The sequence below is a fragment of the Clavelina lepadiformis genome, chromosome 6 (genome assembly GCF_947623445.1).
Source record: "Clavelina lepadiformis chromosome 6, kaClaLepa1.1, whole genome shotgun sequence".
NCBI lineage: Eukaryota > Metazoa > Chordata > Ascidiacea > Aplousobranchia > Clavelinidae > Clavelina > Clavelina lepadiformis.
The window spans coordinates 19,479,125-19,495,479 of NC_135245.1; the positions used below are offsets into that span (position 1 = coordinate 19,479,125).

Genomic DNA, 16,355 nt, shown 5'->3' on the forward strand with positions numbered 1-16,355 from the left:
TGAACCTGGCAGTTAGGCTAAATTAACTTGTAACGTTTCTATAAAAGCTACCCCACTGCGCTAAAATAACTATGTGACTGCTTAACATTAACATATGCTTCAGAGACGACATTTTATAGACATACTGCACAACACAATTACACACGTAGATGATTCTCTCTTTAAAAGGCACAATTCTAATTAGGACTGTAATAATATTGCGAAAATGAGTTTCAACCACAAACCATACCGTGAAATTTAGTTGATTTGCAAATCGCTGTTTAATTTAGGGCAACAAAATAAACAGACCTGTTACATTACTGGAGGCGGCGAGCACAAGAAACAACCGCTAGGAACATTTGGTGTGCACGTTACCAGCGAGTAATAATTTGAACCAAGCAAACCATAAGTTTAATTCGTTTGTTTAGGCAAATGCATCTTCTATACAAACATCGCCGGCATAAAGACCTTAAAAAATTATGCCAACTTATGAAATGTACAGAATATTTCCGAGAAAATGTGCACTTCGATTAACACAAAGTCATAACCAAAGGCACGGTATAATACAACAACAGTGTTTACGTCCAGAATTGAATAAATTTCGACAAACTATAAATATAATGTTTTTTGAATTAACCTGATGGATAAGCGCTAAGTTATTTAAGTAATTGATTGATACTATAGATATTATACTATTGATACTATAAATTTGTTTTCAGTTTTTGTTAAATAAATTCTTCTTGTTCGCTCCAGACCGACAAAACGTGGATGACAGTCCTTTCTCCACTTAAGACCACACATCAGCAGAATATCGCCCTTTGTTCATGAGACCCTTCACAAAATCAGTCGCCTGTTGCTGGCTTTTACCTCCGCACTCTACCACGATATCCACAATGGCGTCATGCACCTCTCTTGCCATATGACGTGCGTCCCTGCGTCATAATGACGTCATATTTACAATATGAAAGTTAAGAACATTGGTTAATCGAACCTGAAGCTACTTTATAAAACAATCGGTTAAACGTACCCGCAGACATATATATGTCCGTGGTTTTGAATATTTTCCCACACTGACTGTTTGTTCTCAGCCAGAAGATGTTGAACGTAGACTTTTTTGGGGCCGTCGCGGGAAAACGCGATTTTCAGTTCGGTCAAAACATCGTCTTCTTTCCTGAGGTTTCGAAAACACTCAGTAAATGCTCCAGATCGAAGCCAGTGGTTGTCATCAATACATATTTCCAAGAGCATGTGTAGTTCGTGGAATAACATCAGGTCAAAAACATACGTTTTCCCAAGTAATGTTTTCAAATGGGAACAAAAAACAGGGCGCAAGATAAAAAATGCTGCAACAAGCGTAAACGGAACAAGCGTACTGGAAACCAAATGTTCATAGGACTTGGTAAATATACCACAGCAGTTGCTACTCTAAGAGTTACATTATGCAACTGCTTTTGCATAAAGCAGACTAGAGTTGGTTAAAGAAAAGGTTCTTATTGTGTGTAACATGTTCTGCTTAAACCTACCTCTCAGTAGCATTGGTGTATGGTACATCTACTTAACTAAGTTATAGCTATAAAGCAATGCAAGACCGTAAAGTATCGAGATGGACTTGCCACTTTGTTAAGTGTTCCTCATAAATGAAATCCTCTTCCCGCTTCCGGCATCCAAAGTACAAGGTAGTTTTTCCCACGTCCTTGCCCGCCTCCTTGTGGTAGGCACGATCCTGAATGAAACCGATAAACGGGGCAAGACCGGTACCTGGCCCCACCATCATGACGGGATGCGACACTTTAAATGGAAGTCGGAACTGAGACCTGACAACATAATCAAACTAGGATCGGGCAAAATAAGCAACCTAAGCTAGTACAGTCCCTGGTATGGTCTGGTGGGTCAAGCAACAAAACTCAATTCCCATTGTTGCAATGACACTTACTCGGTGCAAATGAAACTTGAGACACTAACAGGCAAGAGACAGTTACCATAACTTTATATACAGGTGCCTTGTTATGTAAGCATAGCGGCTGATGACATACTTTCGGACATATATGGGTACTCGTGGTTGTACGAAAGCCTCGCTGCCCGGTACCGGTATCTTAGTCTTCAGCCAGTTGGTCGCCACTCCTAAGTTCGTCCTCCCGGATGATGTGTCGTATTCTACGAGGACGGCGCAGATATGGATGCTGGTCGGGTGCATCTGGTGTTAAAATGGAAACGTTAAATCCAAACGAAATAGAAATAGGATTAAATGGAGTCTGAGTATGTGACGAAACCCTGTTTCGAAACTGAAACGAAACAACGTGACTCGTATTGCCAAAGAAAAAAAATTTAAAGTTGTTTATGAAAACTTAACTTGAAAAAAAAACTTAAAATGTGTGAAAAAACTTTAATGCAAAATACACTTTTCTGCCATGAAAAGCAAAAAATGAATGGAAAGAACGCTGAATATGAAAGCGAAAACCCATTGAATAACGCTCAATAACCAACTTAGCCGACATTGCCCCACTTTAACTGTGAACGTGAGTACACACAGGGGCAAACAGGTTTGCGTTCAGTAAATATTTGTTTTAAAGCATACTTCGTACATTAACCCTAATAGCTAGTATATACATAGTTGAGAAAGCCGAATTACCGTAACTGGCAGGGAAACCGAGGTGTAACTCGCCAATCGTGCTGTCGTGCGTTTGGTACTTTTGCTGTGACAAAGACTGACCAAAATGGTTCGAACCAATAACAATCTTTTTACAATTACTGTATTCTCCCAGGGGAGCATGGATGCTACTAGCAAGAGCAAAATTGATGGCTGGTCCCGTTAGTGGGCGCCATGGATAACAACAAAGGTCGCTATCAGCGTTAACACATCGATGACGTCATAACAATTTCCCAGCTTTTAAACGAAAGCTATTACTGTTCACTAATTGGCCGTGTATAGGAAGAGGCCATAGTCCACTTCACCCAAGACCGCATCGTTTGAAAATACTTCCCACAAGGGTTAATATTGCCGGTGTTGACACATTAGTCCTCCTTCTTTGTCCAAACGTGTTAATGAATTACTACGCATGAAGGGCCTATGTACATGCGATCGACTGACTGGTAAAGAAATTTTTGGGGCCAGGTTGTGTGACATCATATATGACGTTTATGCCACGTCTTTTGAAATACTGCGTGATAAACCAATAGGCTTTGGCCACGCAGACCATGTAGTTGCAACTGGGCTTTCAAACAACTTTCCGCTTATTTTATTCTACGAATGCGCGTGATCTAGTCACAAAATCATATGCGACCCGCGTCTAACCTCCGCGAATTCGCGACTACATTTGCGTAGCGGTTCTCAGTCACTCTGAAAATAACTTGTACAGCTTAACAAGACCAAGTGTGAAAAATTGCACGCAAGCACTTGGTTCTATGAGCGCAACTTTCCATGAAATAACGCAAACAAAAAGTTTTTCGTAACATATTAAAAGCGATTCAATGTTAATGGGAGTTGCTAACGAGAGAGATTAGTTTCTGATTAGCATTAGATTAGAGATTAGTATTAGAAAAGAGATTACTTTTTGCGACAACATTTAAAACTTCGCAGTTGCACGAAGGACAGTTGTAAACAAGCGCGTTGCGGTGACAAGTGCGTCGCAATAAAAGATATCGCTTTGGGCATTTCTGTACGAGATTTACATTTTTTCTTCTCTTTACTGGGATGTAGTGTCCACACTCTTTTGGCTTGCGAGAACTTTTGAAATGGTCTAATTCACTTACTCAAGCAGCGCTCTTACACAAAATGCGAAGATATTTAAGCAAGCTTATATTTGTGCTGCTACTTCAGAAACTTGGGTTTTGATTTAGCAAAATTTTAAGCAACTGCAAAGCGGTCTTTCGTCAAGTAAATATAATACCATCGCAGATAAATGTCGACAAATTTTTGAACGTCGTTAGATCCATCAGCATTGCTTCTGCCATCGAAGGACGACGCACTGCGCAGTCCTTTTCTTTTTTGATGGCATAACTTCATTGTTGCCAAGCGCCAGGTCATTTTGTGACAAAAGCTGGAAAGCTTTTCTGTTGGATGGTTTGTTATTAACGCACGTGCCCGTGGGAGCATACAACTGGGCAGGAAGACGCACCGACATACGCGTGTAGGAAAACGATTTGTCTCCTACTCCTTCACCTTACCCAGTTAAGGAGTTGTTAAAAATGTAATTCAAAAGGGTTTTTATCGTAACAATAGTTGGAACCTGGGACCGACAGCTCCAGGAAAACTGCCGGGACATTGTTTCCAATCTCTAAAATCTGTTCAGCGTCGAATTGAACTTTCTGTGAAATTTTGACGTCTTTTAACTCGACCGTTAGGTGGTTTGTAACTAACACACTGCCTTATCAAATGAAATGGTAGAGACATGATCACTGCGTAGAATGTTTAGCGGATCAATAGGTCGCCCACCCTGTACTGTCAGATACATGATCAAGGCAGAAGCGGTTTAGAAACTGCGAAACCCCGAACTATACGCAGCGGTGCAAAGAACGAGTTCATCTTACCTTGGGCGAAGAAGCGATGGAGTAATAACGAGCTTGCAGATGAGGAAGAAGCTCGCAGATATGATCCATGGCAGGATTACAGGATGGGACGTCATCTAGGATAGCCAGTAGGTTCCTGCGGGCATCCATCACCCACTCCTGGTACTTTTTCTGCAAATGAAGATGTGATGAAACCCTAATGAACTGGTAACACGAAGCCGCGTACCGATGTCTTGTCACGTCTACATTGACCGGTCAAAGGTCAATTCCTTGCGCATTGTTGTTTAACAGGTACGTAGCACACACACTGCGCGTGCATAGTACACACATTTTGCTACTGCCGCTCAACGACAAAATTGGGAATGAGTTAAAACGGAATTGAAAAATTGAAACATATTCAAGCTAAGTATAAATAAACACAAGGTTTATCAACTTGGCTGGTTACTTGGCTAAAATCTCTACCTTTCCCTCAGGTGTTGGCGAAGAGAGGAGTGTGAGAAATTCTTTGTCTTTTTCATCGCTCGTGTATTCGACAAACTCGCTTAAAACATTGGTGCGAAGTGGACTTGAGATGTCCAGGTAATGCAAAAGCGCTGTTCGAAATGTTGTGGGGCATGGAAAGGGATGACGCTTGCTTGCATCCTCTGATAAAATACATGGGCGTGTGGTTAAAACCGTCAAGTATAAACCACGTGGCACTGAGAAAGCGGGTAAAAATTTGTCCGTGGATTTTAAGCAATTCTATTTTTATGATGGATATTGTTACATCCAACTGTTCTTAAAGCCAAGGTTATAACAAACTCTTTCCACGGAAATTTCAATGCCCGGGATATTTTTAAAACCAAATAGTTAGCTGATGCAAGGTTATCTTGCTGAATACCGTCAATAGCATCCAAAGTGAAGAATGTATCCAAATCAACATCAAGTCTCTTTGCTATCTTTTCTACCATCGTGACGTCATTGGTAGGGTAAACTGCAACATGATCGCCAGCCTCGTATCTTCAAAGCAAATATCTCGTTTAGTGCTTCGTTGAATCAGAATTTGCATAATTTTCGACGCCAGACGATGTAGGAAAATTGTCCAATTTTGAATCACTAATAACTTAATGCCGGACACATTTACTGCTACTTACAGCCAGAAATTGCTATGGTGTTCTTACATGAACGAACACTTCTATGCGTTGCCAGCTCTTACCAGGCCGTTTATCAAAAACTGATTGTACGTTTTCATCGCAGCAGGAATTATCCTGGGGCGCTGGTGGTTACGTTTGATTGGTCAATTGCTGCTACCACCACCAATATAGAAAAGTTATCATTGCACCCGCCGCTGTGTAAGCTCACATCTAATTAAGTTTGTTAAACGAAATTCTTCAGAAAATAGTGAGATGTCGTTTGGTATGTGGGGACCATAACGTAATTAATTCTGTGTGTACGTGAGCCGAGTCTTTCTGTGTACACTAGACGAACGCGAATAACTTAGTTTACGAAAAAGGTCATTGATCGGAAACGCAGTGGTTCGGGCATAATATGCTTCGCTAAGTCAAAACACTGAAACGACCATACGTGCGGCAATAGTAACTCCATTCAAAAGTACACGCATCGCAGCCTGCTAAATAAACGGGAAAAACCGCAGATAAAAGAGAGAAAATAGGCCACCAGCAACTTTCATGGACGCTGGAGTGGATGAAACAGCCACAAAGTCTGGCATTTAACTGTGTTAATTCGTGGCAGAATTTCTAAGCACGTGCTAAATTCCTTAGACGGGAAAGATTCATGATATCACGGAACTAAACCTTTAAAATAGCCTGAACGTGTCGTCGTTTATTGTGTGTTGGCCTGGCTTTCATTATGCACGCACTGATGTGTCAAATGTTGTATACGTTACTCCAAAAAACCGGCGCAATACGTGCACTACGCTGACTATATGCATATTCCGGTTCGTATGTTGTCAAAATAGTCTCAATACCTAATCTTTGTGTCCGTGATGTCGAACTCAATGTGCATGCAAGATCGGCCACCGCCTTTGTGGAGTTCTCTGTTCACCAATACAGGTGAAAGATATGGGTTCTTCGCATCATACGGCCTGCAAAATAAACAGATGAACAAGGGGATCTAGGCTTTGGTAAGTAGGTTAAGTGAAGTCATTGCATAGGTTCCCTTATAAGGAAGGGAATGTTTGTTTTAAAGGAGAAAAGGTGGGTCAGTAGTTCAAGCAAATAGGAGACTTGCGCAACTTTAGAAGCGGGCAAGAAACTTTTTTCCAGGAACTCACGGCCTTTGGTTCTTGTAGGAATGCAGACGCGCCACTTCACCGCTATAAACAGTCTTCTCGTCAATATCATCTGGTTCGTATTTGGTGAAGGAGTAAGACCGGAACGAGCCTTCCTGCTTTGAAACTTCAATGCCAAACTTCTCACAAACAGTCGGCCATAGACCTTCCTTCCATGTCACAAAATCCTCTTCAATGCTAAATTCACAAATAAACAAACCGATGTTAAAGACTAAATTTAGACTGAAAAAAACCTGTAATAAGGTTAAGTTAAGAAAATACAAAACACAAACTTTGACTCATAACATGAAACTTGTGTATATAAACATCAGGATAACTTAGTGATAACTGATAACATATGCTTTGTTCAGACCACAATACTCCTGCACAGCGGCAGGAAATACCACCGCATATGCAGCATCATCAAGCCGCTGATTGCTTCACACACACACACAAGTGGCATAAAAAAGAGTTCACTAAACCACAGAGTCACTGACTTTGTGTCATCGTCTCCGAGTCCGATCTCATAGACTCTCTCTGCTCCAAGTTCTTCGAGTCTCTTGTCCACATATATTCCCGTTGAATTGTAATGTTCGTAGGTCTTGTTGCCCAGCCCAAACACCTTTATGTGACAAAATTAGTTGGTGGTGGATAGTTGGTTTTGATGGTGATAAAGAGGCAGGGTACTCTTGACAGGAGGTAAAGCATTCTCTTTCTGATAAAACCTTACGCGTTGACGGCTGTCAGTTGTTAACTGAACTTGCATGTAAAAAATAGCATTTTGCCTAATCTGCAACACATGCACTAAGTATATGCCGTAGCAACATTCAACTTTGCGGAAATACTTACGGCAAATTTGAGTCCGTCGAGTTGTGTATCTCCTTGCTGGAGCCAATCATAGAAATCTTGAGCATTATCGGTGGGATCACCTTCACCATACGTGGCCATGCAAAAGATGGCGAGAGAATTTTCAATTTGATGAAGTTCCGCTAACTCCTCCATGTTACATTCTGTATGAAATGTTACACAAACATTTTCAAATTTATTTTTACATATTTCAACATTTTTTTTGCAATACAATATGACATAAAAGAATTGTTCTGAAGCAAATGAATGCTCTGGAAAAATCTAAGCCGGACACATGTTTGATTAACCTTCAGGGTCGACAGCTAATGCTTTCATTCCATATCTCTGTGCATCTTTTGCCAACCTGGTTGCAAACTCTTCAGCCGTACCAGTTTGTGAACCATAGAATATCGCGATGCTTCTGCCCTGAAACAGCATTTTAAAATTGCGGGTTAACAATTAAGTGGACGAATGTTTTAACAACTAGAAACACTTTCAAATAAATATTAATACAAAATGTATCGTATGTGCTAAACTTGCACTATGGTACACTTTTAACTATGGCAGTAGACAGTCTAGCTGTAAAATATGTTGGAACACATTTCGTACAGATTTTTTCATTCGAAAGACTATTCCTGAATCTTCGGATTCACTTCTGTTTAATGTTGGTTGTCTGCAAAAGGGAAATGATAATTAGATATACAACAGTTACAAACAAGAGCATCTACACTAGTTACTGGCTAACTCCACTCTACGTGCAACTTTCGTTGTACATTGGTTTACTGCTGTGAAATCTGCAGCATATTTTGCGAAGAAAATCGTTCCAGACATTTGTATAGAACATACACAGGAGAATATTTGATTCATTTTCAGCTAGAGGGCTTTAGCATGTTGATTAGCAGAAAGCAAGATAAATGGAACTACTGTTCACATTTCACGTACACAACAGACAGTCTCTTGAATTCCTCGTCATTCGGTTTTTCATCTTTTCTAAAGAAGAACCAATAAACTACGAATCCTATAAGCGCAGAGAGCAAAAACAAATCAAAGGTTGACATCATTGGTGCCGGTTCTTCTGCAATTTCTTCGGTACCAGGCATTTTTCTTTTAATTATTCAAAAAACTTAAAGAAAATTAACTACCGGTAACTAAGTTATCCTTATAATCTACAATGACACGCATTTGTTGAAAATATAATCAAGATGGCTAAAACACACCACAAACTAAACATAATACTGTGCAGTAAATTATTCAAACATTTTGCGACCATTTATATAATAATGGCAATACATCAAATATAATTTATGTTGTAATTTATCATTGACGTGCAAAATGTTGTATTGTGAAACTAACACCTAATCTTGGCTGCTAAAATTCATTGTTAACTTAGCACCAAACAGTAATAGGCAATCTTTTTTAAAAACTACCTTCATGATTTGACATTATTCATGACGACAACAATGACAAATCCTGTGTGCCAAATAACACTGTTTCCGCATGATTTACAACTTTCATGTATAACGTGATACATATCCACAACAAAATAGCGAAGTAAGTGCTTTCAATAATGCAGCTTGTGTTCTAAACTTGCTGGGACTGCTGTTAAATATCCTTGGGCAAAGAAACACCATTTTAAGTTGAAGTAATATAAGCAAACTAATTAAAAAAAAATGTAAGAAATGCTTTTGTTCATCTGAACTTGCACAAAGGCTAGCTCAATACTGGGGCTTGAGGGATGAGGAATCTTTGCCAAGTTTAAATTGTGCAAAAGCTTTTCTCAATCCAAGGATAAAGGTTATGATACCACCATATGGCACCAGACTACAAAGTTTTAACTATATGTATATAAACACCAAAAGCACTTCACAGTAAACACCATTTTATGTGTCAAATATTTAGGCAATTTTATGTTCCACATTTAAATGGAAGTAAGTTTTTAAATTGAATGTGGTATATCCCAATCAAATATGACACTAAGCCCAACTGGAAAGTACTGCAGTTATCGACGAGAACTCCTGTATGCAAAGCCACGAATTTTGGCATGCACTAGCCTAGTTTTATTTAATGCCAATTTTTTGTTTATTTATGATCAAACCGGCTTGAAGATAAAATATTTCGTGTGCACATTCATGAACCTCATGTGTGCAGCTGCCACACTTTCACTCAATAAATAACAGAAATGTATAATGGCAAGTTAGGCCTATAAGGCTATCAGTATACCGGTATGTACAAATCTTAAAAACGCGAGTTAACTGGTATTAAATAACAAATTATGTGTTCTTCTTTTTGTATATAAAGAAAAACTAAATAAATAACCAGTACATACGGTATCTTATAGTTATATATAAGGTTAAGGTATCGCAAAAAATGTCACCATTAATTGTTAAAAACCATATCTGCCTAGTTCGAAAGGGCACAACCTTGTTAAAAAGACATAGTGAGGTCACGCTTAGGACTGGTATGACGTTCAAATGACTCATGACATTTCAGGCAAGACACTGTTAAGGCCTGCATTGCGCAATCTGGCAACTTTAGCAATTTGCATTTATTGCCATAACACTGTGACCTACTCACCGGAATTCAGTGCATGACCTAGGCCGTATCCGCTCTGTCTCTTTCGCCTGAAGTTCCTAGCACTAGCCGTTATCACAGCTACAATAACCCACTGCAGACTTGCGACTTTACCTAATCTCAATACAAACTGGACCTTGCACTTGGCCATACACAAGACGGAGATACGAACTAGAATTTGCGCTACAACTCACTCAGCTGATCTAAGGAAGTCGACATCAGTTACACTTACCACATCCAGGAACGTGTTTTACCACTTCCACAAACAAATGTGTAGGCCTTAACTTAAATTGCGCTTTTAATTTCGCTTCTTTCCACGAATCTGCAAAGTTAAATTGCAATCACAAGACAACACTTTTGTACAGTTACCGCAGTATTCACATGGTGCAGATTAGGAAGGAGGCGGTTTTTAAAGTCACACAAACGTCATACAAATGAACGTGGAAGAAAGTAAACGAAACAAACTCCTCATTTCCTCACTTTAACTCATCAACGCTTAGGCAAGAGTTTTGCAACAATTCTGTGACGACAACGGCAATTTGGCATATCATGACGTCATCCTATACGGTTGACTGATTATAAGATTATGCAATGAGGAGAGCGCCCACACCAATTCAATCAAAATTTATAATATGGCAAAGAATGTCATATAGAAATTAATCCTTTGCTGGAATTTATTCCAGATTTCCAGTGATGGTTACGCTATTGTGAAACGCATGTAAGTATCTCATTAAAAACTCGAAATCCTGTCGAAGAATAAAACTGTAGATTTGGAAACTGTGAAAACTTTCATAAGCAAACGAAATTCTTTTTTCTCCCCACAGTCACAGTCACGGGGAAAAAATAAACGATGCGATACGGAACAGTGTCAGCTGGCACACAGATAATACATGACGCAAGATAGCGGGCAGTGTTACGTTTATTCCATACCATAGGAATTTTGCGTTGGCATCTTGCAACCGCGGGAAATGGAAATACAGTCGTTTTTTACTATTCGTGTCAGTGTTTCCATTGAACATCTTCCCCGCGAAATATTCAATCGTTATCAGTATTGGAATAAATTGAGAGCACATTGACTGGGTGCTAGTAAGGACATAATATGTTTGCGAAGTGAAGGCGAAAGCAATGATACCAACGATCAGTGACCTATCTACAATTTTGGGTTGAGGGGAAGCATTGGTTTTTAAAAGCTGAGTTTAAAATTCCCGTGTTTGTCTGTCCTGCACATAATGCGCGAAGCGCAAAACTTTTAGATTTTTACGCTTCAACAAATGCCTTTGAATAATAATGTATTCTTATATATATATGTATAAATACGTATATATCAGATGGCAATTTATGTTGTAGGCTACACGTTTTAAGCGCCACGTACAACGTTTCTATAAGGCCCTATACCGCTTATAACATGTATTTCCTGAAGTTATACACCAAATAAATAGTTGCAAACAAAGTAGTGTGACAAACAAAATAGAATGAAGACGAAAAATATCCATGGCTCTCAAAAATTTGGGCTTGTGAGGGGGCCATGTCCCAATGCCTCTCTCCCTAAATACGTCACTGCCAGCAATAAAAGACATAGGCTACATACTACAGCCAGCACAACCTAACCCCTAACCTTGCAACCAAGAACTTTAGTTCCGCTTATTGCACTTTGGAACTCAACCGAAATTGGTTTTAAAAACATTCAGACAATGCAAAGCCATCTCATACAGGCGATTGTAATTATTAGAATGGTTAACGCAAAACAAAACGCTGCAAGTTAAAATAATTAAAGAAAATATTTACAGATTTAAACGTATTATCATACTGATAAAATCTCAACACATAGCAAAGCTTACAGGGAAAAATTAATGTCGATATAATCCGAACGTTCTTCAACAAAGATTTGATATTTGTCACAATTTAGCAAATACCTGAAGTTCAATTTAACTAACCGTGCATTTCAATCAAAAACTAAATATATACTAGATGTGTTGATATGATGATGTGATGTGAAGCGATATTTGTTACAATTTAGCAACAACTAGAATTTTAATTTTAATAACCTTGTATTTCAATCAGAAACTAGATATTGGCCTACACTAGATGTATAGCCTACATTAGCAAAAGTAATAATCGTTGTGTTTACAACGTGCTATATGTAGGCTACTCTTTGAACACAGCAACTGTCCAAGTAATACTTGCTGGTTATGTACATGCAATTGTTCAATTACTGTAGTTAGAATTAAGCTATCCGTTGATGTTGTAGACAATAGCAAAACCATGCACTTTCCACTTCTGCAAAAGTTGAAAATGCCCAATCAAAAAAATAGTCGAATCCTGTTTCGTTTGAGCTCGACAATAGAACCAACGGGGACCTTTAAATTCTGGAAAAAGATGAGTTTGTTTAACTTTTAGTTGTTTGCCGATGACGTCAACCTTGTAGAATTCTAAAGGAGAGTATTCCTTCTAAAGATACGTGAGATTTTGCAACACAAACAACTATGTTAATTTTTAAGCTGAAGTCTCACTTTGTATACAATTGACCGTTAACACCACCGTTGGATTACAGCAAATATAAAATATGCTTAATTATTGATACATTAAAACACGTTGTATAAGTTATATGAGGACAAATCTTCCAGCTCAACAGCAAAAGGCAACAATAATAACTTTATAATATAACAACTTTCTTCAGTAAAAGGTAACAATCGGTCTATAAAAGTAATGGCTTATAGAGCCTTATACCGTGTCTTTCATTTTATCCAAGACATCAAGAATTTTGATCCTTTCTGACTTAGATGGATCTCGAAAATTTCCTTGGCCATCGTCGAAGCTTTTAGCTAAGTCCAATTGGGTTTTCACAACTTTTAGCAATCCAATGATGTCATCCACATTTGTTGGGTCAAGTTTGTTTTGAATTAAATTCAGATTTGCTATCTACATTACATCTACATTAAAACAATTTTGTCGATGCTCATAGACAAATTTTACTTTACAAAACATTAAACGTTTTTTTATGTTGATGTTTTTAATGTTAATTAAATCTTCATTGACACAAAAAATCATACCTGGCCCGATTTCAAAGTTTTTATTGCAGAAGCGATTTGGTGAAAACTTTCCTTCTTCAAATTGCAGTTGGATAAATCCAGCATCTCTATATTCTTGGTAACGTGTTTTAAAACGAAGCAAAATGCTAAAATTTGATCGTTTGTCAACCAGATGCCAAATAAGCTAAGCGATGCTGGAAACCCTATGACTGCTATATCTCTTAAGTGTTGTTTTTTCTTCTTAAAAGCTTCCACCCAAAAATCTAACAGCTTTGCTGGATTATCTGCATAAATATTTTATACGTGAGTAAAATAGGTTTTTGCATATTCAGTATCAAAAAACTGATATTTCCTAAGCATTTCCTTTTGATGTTTTTAATTAAAATTACAATTCCGTGTATATGGGTGCAATTGGACCTACGATGCGTGGTGTGAAACACCGTAGATACAATAACTATGGAATCATTTTTGAATAGTCTATTTATTTTCAATACGTTATAATTAGCTTTATGCATATACCGGATGGGATTGTAGTAACACGGTTTATATCTTCAGAGATTGCATTTTGGTTTTCCTGAACGAAGCTCTCATCATCAAGGACTTCTGTACAAAACATTCCGGAAAATTATGATTGGGTTAGCCCATACAATATTATTTCAAGTAAAATGTCTAGTTTAGTTCTATATAATTTTTCCATCAAAGGCTTAGAGCAGTATAAGCGTATGCTTGTCAACTCTTTTCTGGCTTAAGTTATTTGGGGTTAAACCTGATTTCTCTCACCTTTATCACTATATTCCGTAAGAGAAATGTCGGCTTCATAACCATGTCTAAGGTCTTGAAGGCTCTAAATTTAATAAACAATAATGGTTGAAATATGGCTCCAAGTATGTTAGGAAATTCGATGTAGACCAAAGGGACCCTTTCTAGGCTCTTTTTCAATCATTTTGCAGTTATTTCAATAGTTATTAAGCGGCGTGTTTGTTTGTTAGGGTGCTCGTAAATAATGTTTTTGACCTTTTCTAATGCTTTTAACCTTTTTCTGATCTAACCAAGAAGCGCAAACAATCGATTTCACTGCGCTAATTTGCATGGTCGAGTCGAAACGAAGCTCGTGTCAGTTTAAAAAAACGTTAAGTGTCAGATTCGACAAACGTTTTATTTATGAATCCAATGAATCAAATGCTTGTACTAAACCAGCGTAAAAAGCGTAAAAATCGTAAAAAGCTCTTCCGCGAATTGCCGTAAATAGTATTACAAAGAAAAAAATGAAATGATTCAAATATTTTAGAATTTGCATTTAATTTTTTGACAATATATTTAGAAATAAGTTAATTGAAACTCACTTTGCTTTGCTGATTCTTTCCTTTTAGATGCGATTTGGAGGGATCCACTTTTAAATTGATTTCTACATTTGCCTGACTCATGCTTGATTGAAATTGGTTATCCGACATTTTGTTTGCGACTTATCATTAGCCTCGCTATGGAAAACATTCGATAATTTGTTACATTGAAGAGTGTTAGGTTATAAAATCTACCTTTAACTTCATACCTGCTTAATCTTAACAAACAAAGACATTCCTTATCAAAACAATTTATTGTTATTAGTTATTACACTTGCACAGCAGCAACTTGAGTCACTTGACTATCACCGTAACAGTTGCCTACATATTGTTTGTTAGGGGAACCATTTGCGGAGAAACAGAGATTTTCAGGAGAACATCTACAGTCTACACCGTATATATTTACACGATTATGCCGTCGCAATAAACTACACGAGCAAACAACTTTTAATGTTGTATTTAACTAAAGCGAGCTTTAACAGCTCTTATAAAGTAACCTTTTATTTTCCAAGCGAGCACACATTTATGGAAGTAAGTTGCGTTCTTGAACCTTCAAACTGTTTCCCCTTTCTTGCTTAAAGTGAGGGGCAAGTCCAAAAACTGCTATTTTATTTAAATTATTATTTTACCAAACTGTTCAGTTAATAGTGTTTTTCTTATAAGATCAACTTATTTTTGGACTTGCCCCTCACTTTAAGTTTCTAAAAAAGTTGACCGAAGTGAAAAATCTTTAAAGGTTGAAATTGTTTTTTTTTTCAAAACAACAATAAATTTTTATTTGAATAAAATAAACATTTGAATAATCTTTTCTATCCGTAGATTTTTCAAACTTTTGTCTCGACAGAAATTTTGCACCTTTCGCAGAACACTTGTAAACCAAAGCTAGCAACGTAGTGTTCTGTCCAAACCTAACCTTTACAAGTCGTCTTGAGATACTATAAGTTTGGCGGTATTAAAAATCTTTATTCACCTGTTTTATGATATCAGCTTGTGAGTTTGAAGCCATTTACATCCCATAAATACAAAGAAGAATTTTCATTGTTACTTATTAACTTGACATATAAAAAAATTAGCCCTCCCGTTAAGACTTCATGCGCAAATAATCTTGTCTTAACAAGACAGTTTGCGTTTGGCGACAACTGGTAGAAGTTGAAAGTGCTTTAAAATAATCGCCATAATTGTTGAATTACGATTTGTTAGCTTACTTCCCCAGTCCAAAAGTCTCGGCAACGGTTCTCCGCCTATGATTTATTCGCATTTCAATGGAACAAATGTCTTGTCCAGGTTAAGTAACAAAACTAATTCACTATTGACTACCAAAGTGGTTTTCTTGAGCGCACATCGTAATATATGATTATTACCTGATGCTGAATGTGTTTGCTTCCAACTATCAATCGGCATTAGATTCAAATTTCCTTCTTTATTATTGCACTGCGGTATGAAACCTTTCCGAGTTACGACCGCCACTTTTTTGGGATGGCAAACATTTTTCGATCGCCTATGCCCTATACTTAACAATGGAAATTGTCGACCCACTTTGATTCTTTTTAAATTGCAAGCGTTTTGGACATCGGATTGTAAAGATTTTGCTCAGGTGGGTGGCATGTGAATTCCTTTACACGATAAAGACAAATCATTGAAAATACGTTGCCTAGTATTTATTTTACAGCGGTTTGAATCCTACGCACTGGATATAACGTATTGCCAGTTATTATTATTATCGTAAATATTAAAAATCGTAAAATCAAAATAAGGAAAGTTCAGTAAAATGATAAGAGATGTTGGCATTTATGACATCACAGTGACCCATTAGCA

General features: G+C 37.7%; 2 protein-coding genes across 3 annotated transcripts; both read right to left on the reverse strand.

The window, feature by feature from the left end:
- Nucleotides 1–98: 98 nt before the first annotated feature.
- LOC143463009 (NADPH--cytochrome P450 reductase-like) lies at nt 99–8,787 on the reverse strand. Its single transcript, XM_076961358.1, has 14 exons — nt 8,543–8,787; nt 8,210–8,273; nt 7,909–8,026; nt 7,604–7,764; nt 7,252–7,376; nt 6,758–6,952; nt 6,452–6,568; nt 5,366–5,484; nt 4,948–5,129; nt 4,507–4,656; nt 2,013–2,173; nt 1,593–1,793; nt 1,007–1,150; nt 99–911 (listed from the first exon to the last, which is right to left on the reverse strand). The coding sequence occupies exons 1-14, from the start codon at nt 8,698–8,700 to the stop codon at nt 767–769; spliced, it is 2,040 nt and encodes a 679-aa protein (XP_076817473.1). The 5' UTR covers nt 8,701–8,787; the 3' UTR covers nt 99–766.
- A 3,084-nt stretch (nt 8,788–11,871) lies between these two features.
- On the reverse strand, nt 11,872–15,920 carry LOC143463010 (uncharacterized). 2 transcript variants are annotated; one of them, XM_076961360.1, is made up of 7 exons: nt 15,902–15,920; nt 14,544–14,678; nt 13,981–14,044; nt 13,720–13,803; nt 13,222–13,484; nt 12,899–13,090; nt 11,872–12,537 (listed from the first exon to the last, which is right to left on the reverse strand). In XM_076961360.1, exons 2-7 carry the CDS (start codon nt 14,649–14,651, stop codon nt 12,472–12,474), a joined length of 777 nt encoding a protein of 258 aa, XP_076817475.1. In that variant the 5' UTR covers nt 14,652–14,678; nt 15,902–15,920; the 3' UTR covers nt 11,872–12,471. The 2 variants fall into 2 exon arrangements, with proteins under 2 accessions (XP_076817475.1, XP_076817474.1); XM_076961359.1 differs by lacking the exon at nt 15,902–15,920 and adding an exon at nt 14,750–14,770.
- Nucleotides 15,921–16,355: the final 435 nt, after the last annotated feature.